The sequence below is a fragment of the Oryctolagus cuniculus genome, chromosome 10, assembly GCF_051225735.1.
Source record: "Oryctolagus cuniculus isolate XC-2025 breed Fujian yellow rabbit chromosome 10, ASM5122573v1, whole genome shotgun sequence".
Taxonomy (NCBI): domain Eukaryota; kingdom Metazoa; phylum Chordata; class Mammalia; order Lagomorpha; family Leporidae; genus Oryctolagus; species Oryctolagus cuniculus.
The window spans coordinates 10,268,675-10,291,272 of record NC_142876.1 but is presented as its reverse complement, the minus strand read 5'-3'; the positions used below and the strand labels follow the sequence as shown (position 1 = coordinate 10,291,272).

At 40.5% G+C, this 22,598-nt stretch overlaps 1 protein-coding gene across 4 annotated transcripts in view; it reads right to left on the bottom strand.

Annotated features, from left to right (window-relative positions):
• Window positions 1-501: 501 nt before the first annotated feature.
• TMX3 (thioredoxin related transmembrane protein 3) overlaps window positions 502-22,598 on the bottom strand; it is a 61,004-nt gene continuing 38,907 nt past the window's right edge. For 2 of the 4 annotated variants that reach the window (XM_051851129.3, XM_089304992.1), the window contains one exon: window positions 21,761-22,210. In XM_051851129.3, the coding sequence (XP_051707089.3) occupies window positions 22,184-22,210 (27 nt within the window). In that variant the 3' untranslated portion in view covers window positions 21,761-22,183. Of the gene's footprint in view, window positions 814-21,760; window positions 22,211-22,598 lie in introns of those variants that run through there. The other 2 variants (XR_016213885.1, XR_011379299.2) reach the window with 2 other exon arrangements.

The following is a 22,598-nucleotide window of genomic DNA, read 5'->3' as shown; positions in this document are numbered from 1 at the left end:
AACCGTTATTGATTGCTATTTGTACAATACAGAATTGCTCCCCATTTCTCTCAGTTATAAACCCCTCTCACTGTACAGACTAATTTACTTCTTATTGGCAACATATTGATTCATCGCCTGCCTTAATCCAATAGGCTTGCCTTGGATTTCTCTCCCTGTTACCAATGCTCGTTTAAATCCCCCAAATCATTTATTATCCCCCACAAGAACCATGTACTTCATGAGCCTACCTCAACTACTGCAGCCTCAAAGATGTGCAGCAGTGTGCAATGACAAAATCATGGCAGGACGTGGGTTCGTGTCCTGGTTTAGCTGCTTTCTTTCTTCTGACACCAGGACATTACTTAAGTTACTTAAGTTTCCTTATTTGAAAAATTACATAACAATTTTATCTATTTTTCAAGTTCACAGTTATTTTAAAATAAAAAAATACAAAGAAAAGAATCATCAAATGTTATAGCATGCAACTGTTTTAGAATTTAATGTTACTTTCACAGTTGGAGTCCATACATGTCACCCAGCAGCTGAATAACACATTGTCTGCTTTTTGTCTTAATTTTCAGATTGAAAATTTTGTGAAGCTAAGAAATGAGTATGACGATTTGATTGTGTTTTCATGGCATGAAGTACTGGACTGACTAAGCACATGTCAGTAAATTTGATTGAAGATTGATTGGTTCTTGATCTTGTGCGATCAACTAGATGGCTGCATTAACGAGTGAATTTCATTGGATGGATTTCATTTGTCATTTCATCATCCTTTCTCTTCAAAAGTGATACAGCCACTTGTGTTATTTGTTAGAGAATTTCTTTCTGGAACAAAACATAGGATAAATAAACAAAGCAAGGAAACATTTTGTGATTAGAGAATTAACCAATGCTTCAGCATAAAAATCATTGAAAGGAAAGTCAATGAAAACTGAAACTGAGTAGAAGTTAACCTAGGATGGAAATATAACCAGAAAATTGTCTTCTCCAAGGAGCTCCAAGCTCCTGCTACAATGAAAGGGGTCAGCAAACAATGAGGAAATGATGGGCTCAGCCACTGTCCTGCTCTTCCTTGAGAACTTGTTATGTGGGTTACACCTTCTCCTTGGGAGTTTCTTCATCTACAAAATGGGCCTTCATAATCTCTGATTCGTAATTTTCTTTTTTTTTTCATTTTCGATTCTCTTTATATACAGAAGATCAGCTTAGTATACATTAAGTAAAGATTTCAACAGTTTGCTCCCACACAAACATAAAGTGAAAAATAATAGATGATTTTTTAAATGATGATGAAATCAGATCAGACCTATTGTCATGTTTAATCCCAGTGAGAGTCAAGTTGGGAATTGATAATTTCTTCTTTTTTTTTTTTTTTTTTTTTTTTACAGAAGATCAGTTTAGTATACATTAAGTAAAGATTTCAACAGTTTGCATCCCCATAGAAACACAAAGTGAAATATACTGTTTGAGTACTCGTTATAGCATTAAATCTCAATGCACAGCACATTAAGGACAGAGATCCTACATGAGGAGTAAGTGCACAGTGACTCCTGTTGTTGACTTTACCAATTGACACTCCTGTTTATGGCATCAGTAATCTCCCTATGCACCAGTCATGAGTTTCCAAGGCTATGGAAGCCCCTTGAGTTCTCCGACTCTTATCTTGTTTAGACAAGGTCATACTCAAAGTGGAGGTTCTCTCCTCCCTTCAGAGAAAGGTACCTCCTTCTTTGATGACCTGTTCTTTCCACTGGGATCTCACTCACAGAGATCTTTCATTTAGGGTTTTTTTTTTTGTTTTGTTTTGTTTTGTTTTGTTTTTTGTTTTTTTGTTGTTGTTGTTGTTGTTGTTGTTTTTTGCTAGAGTGTCTTGGCTTTCCATGCCTGAAATACTCTCATGGGCTTTTCAGCCAGAATCTGATTCGTAATTTTCATAATGTTGACAGTTAATAATTTTATCAAAAGCAAAATCTCTGATTGATTCTTTTAACTTTGATGAATTCCCTCTAAGCGACTGAATAGTTTTAGGAGGAGTGAACTAGGATTAATAGGTAACTAATGACATAATTAATCAGGCACCCATGGTCTTTTTCTTCATGATTAACTGAAAACTAAATTAATCTCCCATGCCTTCTAAGAACAGTATCCTAATGGTAAGTAAACTATGCAACATCTATGAAAATTCCATGTCATAATTTTTTAATTATTAAGTAATTAATTAATTAACTTGAGAGACAGAGAATGCTCCCATCTGCCGGCCTCATTCCAGAAATGTTTACAGTGCCAGCGCTGAGCAGGGCCAAAGCCTGCCAAAGTTGGGAGCAAGTAACTCAATCTAGGTCTGCCATATGGGTGGCACCGAACCAACTATTTGAGCTGTCACCTGCTACCTCCTGGGGTCTGCATTAGGAAGAAGCTGGAACCAGGAATCAGAACCCAGAGACGCCAATGTGGGACTCAGAATTCTTAGCCAGTGTCTCAATCATTAAGCCAAATGCCAGCTTCTGTATTATAAATTTTTAAAACTTCAGATGTTTCTGATACTTCAACACACCCACACACTATGACTCTTCATCAAAGATGAGAAATAGATTTCAACCAAGCCTATGAAAAGAAGCTCTACTTGGTATGTTGCAAATTGAATCAATGAGATATGGCTAAACTCTCCTATTGGTATATACACTCCAAAACACTAATACCACTAAATGCTGGAGACGAGATGCAACAACAGGATCTTTCATTCATTGGTGTCAAGAAGGCAAAATGGTACAGAAAATTTGGAGACAGTGTTTTACAAAGTTAAACATAGTTTTATCATACAATCACACAAATGAGCCGAAAATCTATCCATACAAAAGCATGCACGTGAGGGTTTATAACAGCTTCACTTGTAATTACCAAACTTTGAAAGCAAACACAATAGTCTTCAATAAGTAAATAGACTGTATTATGGAATATTATACAAAACAAAAAAAAAGGAGTAATCAAGCTCTGAAAAGACATGGAGGAAATTGAAATACATGTTAGCAAGTAAAAAAAAAAAAACAAAAACTAAATTTAAAAGGCTTCATAGGGGCGGGCACTGTGGCATAGCGGGTAAAGCCACTGCCTGTGGTGCCAGCATCCTATATGGGCGCCGGTTCAAGAAGCGGCTGCTCCACTTCTGATCCAGCTCTCTGCTGTGGCCTGGGAAAGCAGTAGAAGATGGCCCAAGTCCTTGGGCCCCTGCACCCATGTGGGAGACCCGGAAGAAGCTGCTGGTTCCTGGCTTCAAATCGGCACAGCTCCAGCCATTGCGGCCATCTGGGGAGTGAATCAACGGAAGACCTCTCTCTCTCTCTTTCTCTCTCTCTCTGCCTCTCCTTCTCTCTGTAAAACTCTGACTTTCAAATAAATAAATAAATCTTAAAAAAAAACATTAAAAAAGGTTTCATAGTATATTATTTCAACTATATGATGCTCTGGAAAAGGAAAATCGTGGAGCCTGTAACAAGATCAACAGCTGCTAGAGATGTGTGAAGCAGAACACAGGCGGCTTTTAGGGCAGTGAGACTACGCTGCAAGATGTACATTTGTCCTAGCCCGCAGGATGTGCAACACAACAAGTGAACCCTAATGGAATCTCTGGATTTGGGGTTATAACGGTCGATGTAGATTCAAGGATTATCAGAAAGTACCTCCACTCCTTGGGTGATGTTGCTAATGGAGAGGCTATGCACTTGCTGGGAAAGGAGACAGATGGAAACTCTTGGTACATATGTCTTGGTTTTACTGTACATCTAAAACTGCTCTAAAAATAAAGTTGATTTTAAAAATTTTATTAGGATACCCATAGAGGTATAAATCATTAGTGACTTTTATAAAATTGCCAAACCAATTACAGTAAAAGTTTATATTTGAGCTTCAGTCAATTGAAGGAGACAAAGCCAGGTGTAGTCTCATTGCTAAGGTTACACACAGGCATTAAAATTGGTTTGCAAATGTTTTATTTCCATACCCATCATAACATAAAATTCAGGATAACTCCTTTTCCTGTTACTCTGGTTTTGGTTGCTGGCAGTATCTTGTCTCTGTTTAACTCAAAAGAAAACAGTGATACAAACCCTGCCTATTTCCTTGGCATCAACCAGACTAAGGCTAATACGTACTCATGTTAATGTAGCTCAGTAGAGATTAGCCCATGCCTATAAAAGGAGCCAAACAAAATGAGAGTTTTTTTTTTAAAGAAAATAAATCTGTATACAAAGGAATGAAGATATGAGCCCTGAAAGCAGGTCAGTAATTGTACCTGAAGCCACTGCTCTCGTTCTATAGCCCTGTTAGATGGGTTTCAGTTGGCAAGTACATATTATATAATTTACAGCACTATTTATCTCTCCATCTTCTATCTAACACTGTAAGCACTTACCAGAAACAGCAACTGTAACAATGAGAAATACACACATTCACACACACAGCACCCGTATGGCTTTCGTTTCTAGCTTCCACTGAGATCTGAGCAAGAGCTGATTTGTTCAAAAGCTAATTTCTGAAAGATCTGTTAGAAAAATAATGTTAGACATTTAGTAACATGTTAGGTATTGGGCTTTTCCCTGCAAATTGACTCACAGTATTCACATGCAGATCAAGAGGATTGCCAGCTTTGACTCGGTTGTCAAGAATTTCAAGCTTGTCAGATCATCTTGGAGAATGGTACAGCAGACACATACCCATGAATACACAGCTGAGTGTCTCCTTTGATCAACATGACAGTGATTGCTTGTGCCTTCCTTCTGTGAACCAGGTTCGTTACCACCCTCCTTATCTCTTTAAAGAATAAGAACTCAGGGGCCAGGACTGTGGCACAGTGGGTTAAGCTGTTGCTCACAGTGCCAGCATCCCATAAGGGCACCTGTTGGACACTTGGCTGTTCCACTTCCAACCCAGCTCTTTGCTAATGGCCTGGGAAAGCAGAGGAGGATGGCCCAGGTGCTTGGGCCATTGTGGCCATTTGTGGAATGAACCAGTAGTTGGAAGAGTCTCTCTCTCTATCCCCATTTAAAATTGTGGGGAGCAACTGGGAGCAACTCAGACTAGACTAAGTTACTGGAATTAAGACTTATTCTATGCATCTGCTCTCCCACAATATGGCGCTGAGAAGGGAGAAACAGCTTCTACGCAGCTGCCTCCAGTTCAACCAATAAACTGTAGGACCTGCTCCTGATTGGAGGAGAGCAGCGTACTCGGCGTGTGGGTAGCAGAGTTGGGATTGGTGGAAAAGGACTATAAAGGAGGAGAGAGACAACATGCACCAGGAACATCTAAGGGGAACATCTATCTGAAGGAACACCTGTGCAGCCCCTGAGAGAGCCGGCCGGCGGTGTGCCGCTCCCCCGCGGAAGTGGGGAATGTGGCAGGGGGAACCGCCCTTCGACGGAGGTGGAAGGGACGGTAGCCAACCCGGGAAGAACCAGCAGCAAACCCGGGGAGGGCTGAGCAGACAAAATAACAACGCAGGGTTCAGTGTTGCTCCTCCACGAAGAGGGGGAGCGACATAATGGTGCCGTGACTCGGATATGAAGCCTAGGCAGGGTTTAGTGTCGTTCCTCCACGAAGAGGGGGAGCGACAAAAATAAATAAAATAAATTTTTAAAAAGGAAAGAATAAGAATCCGAATGTATTATTTTCCTAAATATGCCATGTTTTATATTTTTGTCTCTCTGTATTTAAATACAATTATTAGTAAAAACAGAATAAATCAGAAGCAGCTTGGAAAATTTCAAGAAAGTTATCTGGATTTTATTTGCTCCTGAATGTTTTTCTTAAATCTGTGGAAGATACTGGAGGATTTAAGATGCACACAGATAATAGTAACAGAAAACCAGACCCGGTGCTGTGTTAAACAGTGAGAAAAACAGGTTCAATCATAGAAACAGAAGCCTTGAGGAGTACAGTTCCAGGTTCTATGAAGCAACAACTTGAGTTTAGATCCATCACCAAGACCCTGGATTTTCCTCATTTTCCAGACTCTCCGCTTGGATCTCTGCTCGGTGTCTCACACTCACGAGAAAGAAGCCAGAGTCTCGGTTACCCCACAACATATAGCGGAGAGCAGTGGAGCACCTTCCTGTGTGCTTTTTGTTCTGAGGGTCAGCGCTGAGTCTGCAGCTAGACTAGGGCTGGGAGCTGGAAGCCACACCTTCCCTGCCCTGTGCAATCCTATCTGCCTACCTGTCAGTCAAATAACCACTTTCCCAGGACCTGTCTCCCTTCACCTGGGACCTGAGGGGTGTCTTGTAACCACACCTCTTCCAACCTCATCAGAGGCAGGTAACTGGCAGGGTCTCACTCTCTCCCCTCTCCCCCCTCCCTCCACAGGCGAGGAGGAAAGGGGTGCACAGGCATTACTATCTGTCTACTCTCCTCCCCCATCCTTGTCCCATTCTGGCCCACTCTAATCCTGAACTATGCCTGCCTGCGTGCGTGTGTGCGTGCGTGTGTGTGTGTGTTTCTCACCTTTTAAATACATTTTATCAGCTTGTGCACCGTGTATGTGCCTGTACTTTGCTTCTCCAGGTACCAGGCAAGGACCTGGAATAGGAACTTAGACTCCACCTCGCTCACAAGCGCCTTGAGGGACAGTAGGCTGAAAATACATCCATGTCCTCTCAGTCACGGGTGAGGCCACGGGACTGCATGACTGATTTAGGACAAGGGTGGTGAAGGTAGGTTCCAGAACAGACTAGCACTGCTTTCTGAGACTATATCCTGCAGTTCTGGATCTGAAAAACAGATCATAAAAAATGACTGACATACATTTTGTATTTATTCTGGACTGCATACCCTTATCTGTAAGTATTCTTTTTATGTTTGGTTCCTATACTAAATGCTGACACCTTTTGGTTATCTATTTAAAGCCTTATGTATTTTAAGTAAACAGAAAGTAGATATACAATATGCAGTTTTTGTAATTTATTACATTGTAATTCAGTTAAAAAGCTAACCATTTAAGATACTCTACTACAGTTTGGAGTAAGAATCCTGCTTCCAGTCATGAATTTGAAAATAACAAAGAATGGTTTATTTAGGTTAATACAAGCTACTCTAACAATCCCCAAGCATTAAAGAAGCAAATAGTCTTTTATTTCTTGCTTGCTACCAGTGCTTTTGAGGTAATATCAGTAATGTGGTTTATTTTCCTGCATTTTTAAGCCCAGGGTGAAATGGTTCTGCTGTCTTTAATCTCCAAGTCCTCCCTAGGGATGGTGCACCCTCCAGCCAGCTGGAATAGGCACACAGCCTGGGAGGGTCATATGGTTCAGGCGTATGAACGCCAAAAGTCATTTCCTTCACATCATGTTGGCTACAGCTCAGATATACGTCACAGAACCGCTTAGTGTGGCAAGGAAGGAAACCTGGTTTTGTAGCAGCAAGCAGAGAACACTGCTAAAGATGGAATCTGTTTAGCACTCATAATAAAAACCCAATATATAAATGGAATGCATATGCCCATATTGCGTTTGAGAAAGAGGACCATAGAGATTGTTGGGTCAAAGTTTTTCCAGTAAGCAATGGAGTCTGGAGTCCAATTTCCAATCTTCATCCTTTTTAATGTCACGGCATTTGGTTCTCTGAGAAGTAAACTTTCGTTATTTGACCTCAAAATCTTTCACCAGGATTCTGTCCGCCTTCCAGGAATCTGTGCATCAGCCACCTTCCAACTGCCCTTGTGTTCTGTTCCGTGCAGCAGGCTCATCACCAGTCTCAGAACGGCAGGCAGGAAGTCTTGCCAGGCTGGAGGTGCCCGGAGTTCCCGGAGTTCACAGCCGCTCTCTGAGGAGCCCTACCCAGCTCCTCTTGGGACTTAGTCTATGGCTATCTCTGCTCCTTTCCTCCAAGGCAAGTGTTTTGCAACATTTCCCAGCATTTCGCTGCAGAGCCAAGCCTCAAGCACCCGCTGTGCTTCCTGGTTTAACATGCAGCCGTAATAGATGGCTGACTGCTTGGATCACTCCCACATGTAGCTACCGGGGTTCCCAGAACGTTCTACATAGCTGCTTTTACTCAGATTTCCATTTCCAGGTCTGCTTGTGAGAGAAACAAAACTAAGACAAGGTGGGGCAAGCTCATTGGATGCAGCGGTTAAGATGCCACTTGGGACTCCTGTATCTCATACTGTAGTTTCTGGGTGAGAGTCTCCGTTCCACTTCTGATCCAGCATTTTACTAATGCACTGCCTGGCCCTGGGAGGCAGCAGGGGATGCCGAAAATGCTTAGACCCTTGTCTCTCACATGGGAGACTTGGATTGGTCTGGGTTTCTGGCTTCTGCTTGGCCCAGCCCTGGGTGTGGAAGGCATTTGGGAAGTGAAATAGCAGATTTGAAAGATCTCTCTTCCCTTCCATCCCCTCCCTGCCTCCTCTTCTTCTTTACCTTCTTCTTCTCTCTCTCCTGTATATCACTCTGCTTTCAGATAAAGAGAAAAAAAAAAACTAAGATAATGATTTTCAGAAACAGAATTTTGAGTGAAAAAGGCAGGTTTCAGAAGAATTAATAGAGTATCATATCATTATATAAGGTTTAGAAACATGGAATATTTATAGTAATATATATAATCATGTATATGTTATAGCAATATATTACTCATATATGTATTATGTAGGGGTATACACAAAACAAAATTTTACAAAGAGTGATGGGATGATGTACCCATCGTTCTGGACAGTGCTGATGTTTTCAGCCACAAGAAATGGACTGAAAGATAATGAAATATTATTTGTTGGTCACCTGAAATTAAGATTATCTGGACATTCTGCTTTGCTTTTCCCAAATCCAGCAAGCCTTCTGATGAGCTTGCAACACCACATTTATCTAAACCTAACACATTCATCATAAATGAGAAAAAGAGAAATGTTACATATTTACCTCCTTTAAAGTCTCCTCCATGCTTGGACAAGTGAGAGCCAATTAAGATACAGGTACAAATGAAACAGAATTAGAGTTTAAGCTGCTGTCTTTTTAAAGTAACTTGGCCCTTGGTTCCGTGTGTCCTTCCATTTACAACATGATGCTTTTTTGGTCTCTGCAAATAATAACTGCATTGACCAGAAACAAAATGAACACTATTTAAATTCAATTTCTTCACACACGACAATCCATAGCAGCTGTTGTCTTTCTCCTAGGAATGTGGAAAATGCGATCAACAGAAATTTCCCTAAGATGAAACCATCCCAATACTGGTTTTAAGAGTGAAATATATTAACTTGAAAAGTATACTACTTATCATTTCACAATTTTCCACCATTTAGGAAAAATACAGTATTAAATTTTAATTACTATTTCCTCCTTGACAGTGTCTAATAAAAACAAACAATAGAATTTGACACACAAAAGCAGTAATTTTGTTTGCAGTGTATTGATTCTACTTTCAGGCACAACTTAATTATAAAACAAGGGAAGCTAAATGAGGTAAACTGGTTAAAATATAGGAAGGAAGTTAAGACTAACAAAAAGATGAGTGGATTATTACTTGAAATTAATAATTGTGTTACATTTTGTATTAAATATCAATGACAGGAAATAAAACTTCAGTATATGAAATTACCACTTTATAAATTCCCTTACATTCTCTATGAAAACAGGAAAAATATATTATTTTTAAGGTGAAACTGACTAGGTTGAGGATGGTACAATTGTAGAAAATGTAATGATAATGATGCTAATACTAATAGCTAATATGCATTGCCTTAATATGTGCCAGCTAGATACAAAATAATACAGTGTATCATTTAATCCTCCAATTAATATAGTATGAATTTCCTCCATTTACAGACAAGGAAACAAAGAAATAGAGAGGTTAAGCAATCCCTCAGGGTTACAAACCTCAGAAGTAATCAAACAAGGATTCATTATATGACACATTCACTAATATGACACTATCTAATAGGAATCCAAAGATTGAGTTCTTTTGTTGTTACTTTTACTGACAGAAGCTTCCAAAATATATTATTCCAGTTCCTATAATTTCACACCTTTTCCAATTTTTAGCATTAAGATAAGTTAATAGTTATGTTAGAAATGTGTAAACTTCTGGCCAGCGCCGCGGCTCACTAGGCTAATCCTCTGCCTGTGGCGCCAGCACACCGGGTTCTAGTCCCGATCAGGGTGCCGGATTCTATCCCGGTTGCTCCTCTTCCAGTCCAGCTCTCTGCTGTGGCCCAGGAGTGCAGTGGAGGATGGCTCAAGTGCTTGGGGCCTGCACCTGCATAGGAGACCAGGAGAAGCACCTGGCTCCTGGCTTCGGATCTGCGCAGCGCGCCGGCCGTAGCGGCCACTCTGGGCTGAACCAACGGAAAGAAGACCTTTCTCTCTGTCTCTCTCTCTCTAATTGTCCATTCTGCCTGTCAAAAAAAAAGAAAAAAAAATGTATAAACTTCTTCACTTGGTAGATGTGTAATACATACTAGAATTGAATCACTGTATCAGATTGAACTCTTATACACCAAAATGCACAAAAGAGGTATTAATTACACAGGAATATAAAAAAAAATTAAAGGGGCCGGTGTTGTGGCATAGTAGGTAAAGTCACTGCCTGAGATGCCAGCAACCCATATGGGCACCAAGACTCCTCTGCTCCACTTCTGATTCAGTTTCCTGCTAATTGCCTGCGAACAGCAGCAGAGGATGGCCCAAGGGCAAGGGCCCTTGTCATCCACATGGAAGACCCAGATGAAGCTCCTGGTTCCGGGTTTGGCCTAGCCCAGCGCTGTTGTGGCCACTGCGGAGTGAATCAGTGGATGGAAGATCTCTCTCTCCCTCTCTCCCTCTCTGTAACTCTTTCAAATAAATAAATATTTTTAAAAAGGAAAAATTTAAAGCACACACACAGAGATGAAATTTTTACTTCAGAACAGTACTCAAAGGATGGAAGTCATCCACCATTTATAAAAATAAAAAAGTGATCATCACTTCCATGAATCTATCACTGGAAATTTTATATTTGTCTCCAAAGAAACAAAGCTTCGAGCCCTGGGATGTGTATTTAGGTCAACAACATAACACTAAAACCCTAGGATGGATGTGCCTGAGTGATGAGAATGAGGGTAGTTTGCTTCCCAGCTCAAAACACAAGGGACCTTTGACAACGGAGACTGTCTACCTCACTTTGATTTTACAAATCTCTCTCCTTGATGTGTAGAACTTAAATTGCAAATGACTAAGGGTCTGATTAAAAGTTAAGAATTTCCAATCATTCAAGCTCCGTTCTTGAAAATATAAATTAATTCATCTTCATCTACAATCCAGGCTTGGTTTGTCAGAAACATATTTTGGTCAACAGAGCAGTACCAGGTGGAGTTGCAGGATGTAACATGGCCATGCTCATTCCACCTCTTTTCACTTGTTCTCACAATGCCCATCTCTTGCAGATAATATACCTTTAAAGATGTAGGTTCTAGTTGTATGTGGACGAAGCATCCAAAAGCTACATGTTGATGAGGACCCCCCCCCCCAAATAAGATTAGGAAATTTGTACAGGATCACAAAGCTAGTAAGTGGTGCAGCTCAGTAGCTCAGCCCCAGAGGCCACCTGCCAATCACTGTTGTCCAGAGACTTTCAGCAGCACTGGCCAAGTTTGTGAATGTCAGAAGGCTGCAGCCCAGGGCTATATTAAATTTTGGACAAAATCCCCCCAAAGCCACAGAAAAGTCAGAAAGGAGTACAGCTGAATGTTACATAAAAACCAAGATAAAATTCTTTCTTCTACGTTGCTAGTGGAAAGGACACAAATTTTGAATGCCATCCCTTTAGCCTAAACTCTCTCACCAGATAAGTCTGATGACTTCCATCCAATTTCCAGAACCAAGGACTCATGTGTCCTCCCCCCCCCAAACACCTACATGCTGAACTACATATTCTATCAGACTCTGGGAGACAGGTAAAATCTCTCTCGTGGTAACTGAAACCACACAAGATGGTAAAGTGTAAGCTGTCACAGTGTGTGTTCTGGACACTAATTTTCTTGGGTTGCCCAGGATGTGAATCCCATTGCCCTGTTCTGGAATCTACAGACCATGGTTGTCTGAGTGGGAAGGCGTGATCCTTTTCCATACAGCATGTAAAATTCTACTTTCAGGCCACCTTATGCTTGCCCTGGTACACACACGGGACCATATGACCCAGCTTTCCCAGATGCATGTGTTTCTCCCACATTTGACTGGAGATCTCGTCAGAGAATCAGATGTAGTGTGAAATCCCTTCTGGCCTGATATGCAGTAGCAGCAATGTCAGCAGACTTTCAGTGGCTATCAGTGGTCAGACATCGAGCCACAGCCCCAGTGTGAAGGATCAGTGGTGTCAGTGTTTAGAGTGCAGCTGTCTGCATTCTTTATGGAACCAACCGTGCAGCTTGACTGGACTCTGTGACTGCCACACCTAAGCTGGTTAGCTATTTCTTCCTGCAATTCCATGAGCATCCCCATATCCATCAACAGTTTAATTTTTGTTTAAATTGCACAGAGTGGTTTTCAGCTGTTTGCAAGTAAGAATATCTATTGACAGAGTATGGGAATCATAAGCCTTGAAATTAATTTAAAAACAATTCTCTATACGTGAACTCCTCGGATCCTTGTAAAAATTCAACCTAAAAAATGTCCTTAAAGAGGTACTTTTACAAGCCAGGTACACAAAATTCAACAGGGGGGAAATTATCCAATATAAAACACATTAAAATCCAATAGTAAAAAACATTAAAATCACCAAAAAAGCACTATGAAGAAAATTCTATAGGAGCAACAATTGAAGTGATAACCCAAGAACAACAACAATAATGGAGACTATAAAATAGACCCTCCCAAAAAGGATTTGTGGGTAAGGAAAAATAATCAGATATAAGGATTCCTAGAAGTTTGTCCAAACGGCCAGTACTTCCTGTGGTCGTTGGTCAGAGCAGGAATTTACAGAGGTCAGATAATCCATGGAGCCCTGGCTTGAGTCCATCTCCCAGTGGGCACACTTTCTGACTGCTTTCCTAGCATCAGAGAAGTAATTAGGGAATGTGTTCAGCAGCTTGCAGAATCCCCAGGTTACACAGCCATGAAGTCAGGGTTATGTCAGGGAGAGCAAATCGAGAGCTGCTGGAACTGCCTCTGTTGCTGAGCACCAAGCCAAAGGCAACGCCATTCTCATGGAGAGGCTGCAGAGATTATTGAAAACAACAAGGACTTGAAAGGTGCAGAGGTGGTGATTCCATTCCACTAGCCTATTTCTCCTGCGTGGGAAACAGATGGACATTGGAGAATGAAAGCAGATTACTAAAAATTTAATCAAGTGGTAACTACGATTGCAGCTGCTGTTCCAGATGTGATTTCTTTGCTCCATCAAATGACTGACACATTCCCTCGTATCTGGTATGTAGCTATTGATCAGGTGAATAATTTTTATCTCTGTGCCAGACAAGTATGCAGCCTGAATCCAGACTGCAATTTAAGAAGTCTTGAACTAAGAAGGGATTTTACATTTTTCAAGAATGAAAACAAACCAAAACAATGTGAAAGAGTCTCCATGTGGTCCCCCGAAGACTAAATTAAGCTTGCTGACCCCTTGTGGAGATTTAGAGGAAAGATCTCTGCTTCTGCACGGAGAGGAATTTCTGAACAAGTTTTACTGACAATGGGAACTTGGACAAAAAGCAAGACTTGGAAGGAAATTTGTGAGTGAAGATAAAGACCTTCAGAGATTTGCCTCCGGGAGGATGCTGGGACCTGGCTGAGATAAGACTGGGTTGCAGAGCCAGAGATAAGGGTATTCTTTCCCCTGCAGAGAGAGAACCACATTCTCTGGATAGGAGTGAGAACTCAGGTTTTCTCCTGTCTTTCAGGAGGGGAGCTAGACAGCAGACACATAAGCATGTTTTCTTTGACAACACAAACTCCGGATGTGCAGCCTGGCATCAGGCTTTCATTTCTCCAGGGAACCTGGGCATGGGGCAATCTTGAAACAGTTGTTTGCTGTAAAGTAAATAATAATTAATACACTCTTCTCCAGAGATCTTGTAAATGCATTCAAGGTAAATTATCCCATATGGATATTAAAGTTAGAACTCAAAGACTTATTTTTTTTTAAAGGTTTATTTCTTTGAAAGTCGGAGTTACAGAGAGAGGGAGAGACAGAGAGAGATGTCTTCCATCTGTTGATTCACTACCTAGATGGCTTCAACAGCCAGGGCTGGACCAGGCCAAAGCCAGGAACCAGGAGCCAGGAGCTTCATCCAGGTCTCCCATGTGGGTGGCAGGGGTCCAACTGCCACTGCTTTCCCCCGGCCATTAGCAGAGAGCTGGATTGGAAGTAGAACATCCGGTACCCGAATTGGCACACAGATGGGATGCCAGAATCACAGGTGGTGGCTTTACCCTTTCTGGCAAAATACCAGCCCCAGACTTAAGTTCTTAACTTAGGACTGCAACTTCATATCTTTTAGTGAAAAGAAAGCAAATATTTGCTTTAAGCTGGTAAAGCCTGCGATAGGCCTTCACCATCTTCCTTCAGGGATTCATCAGCTCTCCAGCCCTATACAAGAATCTAGCCCAAGAGAATTACCATGGCTTTTCCTCTCTGGATATCACAACGGGGTATTACATTGATGAAAGCAGGCTGACTGTATCAGTAGGCTGCGATAACAAAGCAGCACAGACTGGGCGACTTCACCAACAGAAATTTGTTTCTCACAGTTTACTGGACAGAAGTCCAAGATCAAGGTGCTGAAGACTTAGTTCCTTCCAAGGGCCCTTTTCTCTGCGTCTTCACAACGGTTTTCTTCCAAATTTCTGCTTCTATAGGATGATTAGTCGTATTGCTTAGGGCCCATCCTAACAACATCCTTTTAACTTAATCACCACCTATTTAAAGGTCTTATCTCCACATAAAGTCACATTGAGTGGCGCTAGGGATAAGGACTTCAATATATGAATTCTTGAAGCCACAATTCAGTTCAGATTGAACCTGCTGAGTGGAGGTAGCATCTACTCTAGAAGAGAGGAAATAAACCTTGCACACATTTAGAGGATGTCCATCTTGATGAAATTGCTAATGGTCAAGCAGTCTTATGCAGACCCTGTTAGGTAGTAGTGAAGGCACAGTTGCTGAATTCCTGCCATTCACATGGAGGCCTGAACTGACTTCCCAGTTCCTGGTTTCAGCTTGTCCCAGACCCAGCCATTGGGAGAATTTGGGGAATAAACCCCCAGATGGGAGCTTACTTTCTCTCCCTTTGTCTTTGTATCTCCTTGTCTCTCTCTAGCTCTGCCTCTCAAAAATAAATGTAAAAACTATACATAAATAAAGTGGGGCATGTGAACTGGATAGGAGCACGATGAATATTCCCCAAGGGCTAAAAGTGAACATTGGCTCCCCTCTTAGAAAGAAGGGCTTCATGTTACTGGTAGTTAATAGTTGCATCGTGTCAAATAGAAGTACGCCTTACAAACTGTCATTATCTGGTGATTAAATATGGTTTTGGAGTATCAGGCATGTATGAAGTGTGTGGGTGCCAATAACAGCAGATGGCCACTTGTGGCTTTGTCCTGCACATTTCCTGTGACTATGAGCTACAAGAGGAATCTCAAGTGCAATCTGGAGGGTGGAAGCTAAGGCTGCAGACATTTGAAGCTCATTGCTCATCTCTGACTCACCTCATTGATGTGAGACAGTGCTGGGCATGCTGTGCCCTCCCCTCCCCCCCAGTTCTTCTGCATCTCCAGCTCCTGAGTCAGGTGTTTGCGTGTAGCACCACTGAGAAGGTGTGGCAAAGACTCAATCAGAGGTAATGAAGTTCTTTCTGGCGGGCTCCGGCTTCTGGCTCTCCAACACCTTAGATTTATCTTCCCTGAGACACTGGTAGACTTCAATTTTCAGATGCAAAGATCACAGTCTTGCAGAGCACAGTCAACTCACTCTGTGTAAATTCAAAGTCCTGTAGTAAATCACTCAGTGTGAGTTTGTTTCATATCTGCTAGTAGTTCTGTTTCAAAGATACACTCTACTTATTGATTTAGCTATTTTCGCACACATGACATTACAGAAAAATGAATTTTCATGGAAACATATCATGAAAATGTGGCTTTGTCATAATCAACATGTGGAGGAATGAGATTTTCTAAATTTGTGTATATGTGTGTTCAGTCATTCCTAAGCAAGAGAGTATCTACTTAAATGCTTTATTGAGGAAGGGTGGTTTGTATACTTTTAAACTTCTTGTTTTGATTTTTTGAAAATTCTGTTTTATCTACCTACCCAATGGTTGATTCAGTCACTCACTCAAACTCTTATTGAACATTGGCCCAGAAAACGTGATTTCAACTCCTAAAAATATCATTAGATTTTCAATAAATGGATTCATAAATTGATTTAACAGAGCCATTCCATAAATTAAGCATAAAACATAAGCTTATATGATGTTCTCTGTAGCCAGGATGTGGAAAGATAACAACCTAGAAGAGTCAACAAACACTTCACAGAGGATTTATGAATTAAGCTGGGTTTTTAATACTCCAATATGTACTAACCAAGTCATTAAACAGTTTCATGAAAATGTATACAGTATTTACTTATACATTATTTTCCAAGTTGAATGAGCTAGATGAAACTTTCAATCCATACTCATAGCTTTTGAACATAACATTCATTTATTATTAATAGCAAAAGCCTTTTTTAAGTCTCTGAGTCAATTTTATTCAAACTTTTAAAGTGCACCTTTGATATCAAAGTTTTATTCTTGCACGAAAGCATTTTGCTCTAAGTTATTGGAAACATAGTTCTTTTGGAAATACAGGTAAAATACTAACGTGCTTCATTTTATATGAAGTGTCAAGGTGTATTTACACCACATTTGACATTAAGCAAACTCTGAATGTATACTCAAATCTCAATGAACAAAGAATACTTTATACTGCTTACTATATTTACTTTATTCCCCAAGCATTTATGTGGAAAATTTTCAAACCTACATAAAAGTTCCAAGAATACAATTGATGATTCTGGGTGAAGGATGCATATGTGTTGTAAATATTTAGCCGCAGATTGCCTTGCTGTTTGTCTGAACGGGCACAGTAAGAAGTCTCTGTAAAGTATGTGTGTGTGTAAGAATTATACAAGAGACTAAAAGAACTGGGGTCTCAATCATGGTCCCTTCCCCTCTCTCAACAGTGTCATCCACTCGCGGCCTTCTAACAAGTGTCACTCCTCTCTTGTTCTTACACACTCTGAATTTCACCAACTCTATTTTGTAGGAAAATTGCTTTTGATCACAAAAATCCAGTTATCTAGAAATAAAATCACGCCTGATCATGAAGACAGTCGAGCAGAAGCACTCTGCCACCAGGATGTGCTTTGGAAAGTTCTGGATTTTTTCCCTTCAATTACAAGTGGACATCTCGGTGAATATTGTACATTTGGGGACAGCTGCTGGTCATACAAAGACTTCCTTTACAGTAGATATTATAGAATAAGAAAGCACATCGCGAATGTATTTTTAATTTAATTTTGTTTTCTATACAAATGACTCATGAGGATGGAGTCAGAAATTATGAAACTCCCACATATACACCATCCCCTACACCAACGGCACCAACAACACAGGCTGGGTTAAGTCATTCGAGCAGTGTGTCCAGAGGAAGGAGGGCGGGAGAGGAGAGGTGAGTAAAACCCCAGATGGACACAACCCCTGTCATGCTTACGGGAACAAAGGCTGTTCTAGCGAAGCCACTGCCATGGTGTTCCCAGGCTTACGTCCCTCAGCCCAGGCTGAGCTGTCACTGCGAGGCTGCTGAAGAGAACCACACTCAGGTGCTGTATTTGACCTCAGGATGTGCAGAAAGAAATCGCAAAAAGACAACTTCTCTCAGAGGCACTGACATGGCTATCCTTCCTAATAATCCTCTAAGCCATTAGTTCACAACTTGAAGTGCCCATCAAAACCAACGGAAGGTTTCTTCCTGTCCTGGCTTTTAGCACAAGTGCATCTAAGACCAACAAAAATGATGCTCTAAGGCTCATGTGTGTTTACAGATTATCATTATATTCTTAGATTTTTATCTATGAACTACGTTATGCCTGTGATATTTATATTAAAAGAAAGAGAAAGAAAGGGAGAGAGGGAGATAAAGTGATGCTTGTGTAATTCGGATAGGTACTAGGAACTTAAAATAGAATACTTAAAATACACAAAGATACTTTAAGACTGACACTTGCAAATAATATAATTATTCATTTTTTCATGGAATCTGAGAAAGCAATGATTATTTGGTAATGTAAATGTTTCCAGAGTAGCTGACATCAAAATATGTTATTTTCAATGACTAAATAAAGATTTTAAATTAATACAAGAAGCCTTCCCCATTAATATATTTAGAAGACTTATGACTCTTCTGAGTAATCAGTAAAAGTTTAGAAAATATGGATCATGCATTTAACAAATTATATTAAAGTATATTTAAATGTTATTGACCATTTTTATTTCTACTGTAGTTTTTTCAGGATTCACTAAGTAGGCTATTATTTCTGAAGTGAAAAGTAAGTGTTCAACACTTGTGCTTTTAAATAGGAAGTTTCTGAAAATATAAAAAAGGCTGCTGGGAAATGCAGGCAACAAGGCACAAATTATATTGTTGAAGGTGGAGTTATGCTCCTCCTCAAATTTAATGTCTTAACATAGCAGAAATATACTTTAGTTATTGCCCAAACATACAACTGTCAAAAGACATCTTTTTAATTAAAATTTCTGAAAACTGAATAGCCAAAGTTGGTGGGACTGGGATCTTCTACAAATTGGTTCTCTTTAATATTGTGTGCCTCCACAGGGCAGGTGTTTGGCCTGAAGATTGGCTGGGATATCTGCATCCCAAACCTTAGTGCCTGTCTGACATCTGGTTCTACTCCAGATTCCAGCTTCCTGATACAGCACACTATGGCAGGCAGCAGGTGGTAACTCAAGTAAATGCGTCTCTGCCACCCACATGGGAGACTTGGAGTGTTCCTGGCTCCCTGCCCAACCCTTTGTGCTTTTGGAGACTGAACCTGTAGATGACAGTTCTTTTTGTGTGTCTGTCCCTCTGCCTCCAATATCTGAAATAGTGTGTAACTCCAATGAAATGCAGAGTTTATATGACAATCTTAGAAACTTAAAATTACTAAATTAGTATTCAATGAAAAATGAGCATTAACCAATGTCCAAATGTAAGATACATTTTGTGAACTGACTCTCCAAAATGGTCTCTTGAATAAAAGGAAGTCACTTTTTATTTAAGGTCTTATGAAAATATATCAGATCTTTAAGTCACTCAATTACATGATTTAGAATAGTAATGTGCTGTTTGGAGAAGCATTACCTTAAAAATTTCTTAAAACCACTTCAGAATGTTTATAAATGTCCTCTGATGATCACTCATTTAAAAAGAGACAAAGGAATCGAACAGACTTACTGGTTTCACAGGTATTTCTATGTGTACAACCACCCAACTTTAACTATTAAATGTAGAAGTCATTAAGATCTAATCACTTACTGCTTTTCTGACAAGGTTCTTACGATTTAGAATAGAATGTCCCCATAATATCAAACATGCAATCAAAAAAACCCTCATGGAAGGAAATGCTACATAAATCAATGTGAAGACAACAATGCAAAGATTCATGGGAAAAATCTGAGTGGAGAAATAGTGTTTCTCTAACAAATTCCTGTTTCGCTGGACCATCTCTCCTCCAGGTAAAGTTAAGTGTATTAGAGTTGGCTGAAATTTTTTGGATCTTTCTGTTGTAAGACAAAAGACTACCGTGTTTTCACGGGCATAGCAGCTGACTTCAGCGCCTTCATTTACGACAGAATCTTGAGGAACCATACCAGAGGGATGTCTAGAGGATGTTCAAGCATTTTCTGTGTGAAGGCTCTGAACCTCCAGCACCCATTCCTTCTCTGCACCTTCCTTGCATTGAGCATTTCCCGCATCTGATTTCCCTGATACCTCCACGCATGCACTGCCCCACTGCAGACTAGATGAGAAACCCGACCCTTTGCATGTGGAGAAAGCTGGTGCGTTTTTCTGCTTTACCCTGGTCATTACCTCTGAGCCTCAAAGGTCTAACGGCAATGCTTTCATGTCAAATGGACTGCATGAAAAGAGAGACTTAACAAAAATAGAAAACTTGCAACTGTTTAAAATAGATTACTGCTGCATCCTCAGTAGTATAAAAATATTAAATAAAAATATTAAATATTTTCTGACTTGCCCCAAGTGGTGGAGTTGGAAGCATACCAGGGGATTCCAATTCAATCCCATCGAGGTGGCATGTACCAATGCCATCTCACTGTTCCAGGTGATCAGTTTCAGTTCACAGTTGGTCATGGTGGAGGGACTGGGAGTCAAAGGGAGCACATAGACAAGTCTAGTACCTGCTAACGCTAACCGATGGAGTAAATAAAGGGGAGAGTGATCCAACATGGGAAGTGGGATACTCAGCAGACTCATAGAATGGCAGATGTCCTAAATAGCACTCTGGCCTCAGAATCAGCCCTAAAGGCATTCGGATCTGGCTGAAAAGCCCATGAGAGTATTTCAGGCATGGAAAGCCAAGACACTCTGGCAAAAGATCTCTGCGAGTGAGATCCCAGTGGAAAGAACAGGTCATCAAAGAAGGAGGTACCTTTCTCTGAAGGGAGGAGAGAACCTCCACTTTGAGTATGACCTTGTCTAAACAAGATAAGAGTCGGAGAACTCAGAGGGCTTCCATAGCCTTGGAAACTCATGACTGGTGCATAGGGAGATTACTGATGCCATAGACAGGAGTGTCAATTGGTAAAGTCAACAACAGGAGTCACTGTGCACTTACTCCTCGTGTAGGATCTCTATCCTTAATGTGCTGTACATTGAGATTTAATGCTATAACGAGTACTCAAACAATATATTTCACTTTGTGTTTCTATGGGGGTGCAAACTGTTGAAATCCTTACTTAATGCATACTAAACTGATCCTCTGTAAAAAAAAAAAAAAAAAAAAAAGAAATTATCAATTCCCAACTTGACTCTCACTGGGATTAAACATGACAATAGGTCTGATCTGATTTCATCATCATTTAAAAAAAAATCATCTATTATTTTTCACTTTTTGTTTCTGTGTGGGAGCAAACTGTTGAAATCCATACTTAATGTATACTAAGCTGATCTTCTGTATATTAAGATAATCGAAAATGAATCTTGATGTGAATGGAAGGGGAGAGGGAGTGGGAAAGGGGAGGGTTGTGGGTGGGAGGGACGGTATGGGGGGGAAGCCATTGTAATCCATAAGTCGTACTTTGGAAATTTATATTCATTAAATAAAAGTTTAAAAAAAATATTTGTTAAAATAAATCACAAGTTTGCCACTTTCTAATTAAAACACCATTTGAGTTCATAGCAGATGGGCTTAGAGAAAAGTTCAAAGCTTGACTACTAAGGTGTACATGCAGAAAAATGAAATGATTTTCCCACTTAAGGAAATTTTCCATTAATGTTCTAAATCTAAATTATAAGCTATCAAACTCTCCAGATACATCAATTATCCCAGCAGATATCCACTTATCTTTTTTCATTTTCAAAGCACAAAAGTTAGAGGATTTTCAGATGTCTGAACCTAACTATTTGTAATCAACATTTTTTTCCATTTCCTTCCAAAATACTAGAACTTAAATTGCAAATAGTAACCACAATTCAAACTTACTAAAGTATGATAAATGTCTATTAATCTCTGAGCTATGACAATGCACGACTTCTCAACATGTCGCCCATGTAACTCATTTAATCTTCATAACATAGTGAGACAAAGGCCATTATTCCAAATTACGGACAACGCGGAACAGGAAGCCTAGGTGGCTGACTCACCTTCACACAGGTGATGGATGGGATCTGCACCCAGGCAGTGTTGACAGCAGGGGGCAACAGTAAAACGCAGCTACCTGGCTGACATGGGAGTGCCTGTCACTCTCCTCGGGATTTTAGACACCTGAATGCAAGTCCCCCCAACAATGGTAAAATGCAGCAACCTGGCAGGCATGGGGGGTGCCTGTCACCCTCCCTCCTCAGGATTTTATAAACACCTGAAAGCACTTTGTCCCTTTCCGAAGAGGTCCATCCATCTGGTTCATCAGAGACAAGTTCACAACTTCAGCAGTCCACTACTGGGCAGTTATCCCGTGTCAGTCATCCTCTCTAAAAGACATGCCCTTGGAATAAAACACGAAAAAGAAATACTCGATTTTAAAAGAAAACAGTACAAAATATGGCACTGGCATTCACTCTAGCAGTTAAGATGCCTGCATCCCAAACTTCAGTACCTGGGTTTGATACCTGGCTCTGGATCCTAATCCAGACCCTGCAAGGTAGTAGTTCATCCCTCAAATAATTGGATTCCTGCCATCCACAGATCTGGATTCCACTCCTGACTCTGCCCCAGCCCAGTCCTGACTGTTGAGGGAATTTAGGGAGTGAACCAGCAGATGGGAAGTCTCTCTAAAATTAACTACAGCAAAAGACTCCAAGGATTTAAATACCCACATAGGTAACAAAGTGAGGAGAATGTTGTGTTGTATCCAGTTAGCAGTTAAAGATTCA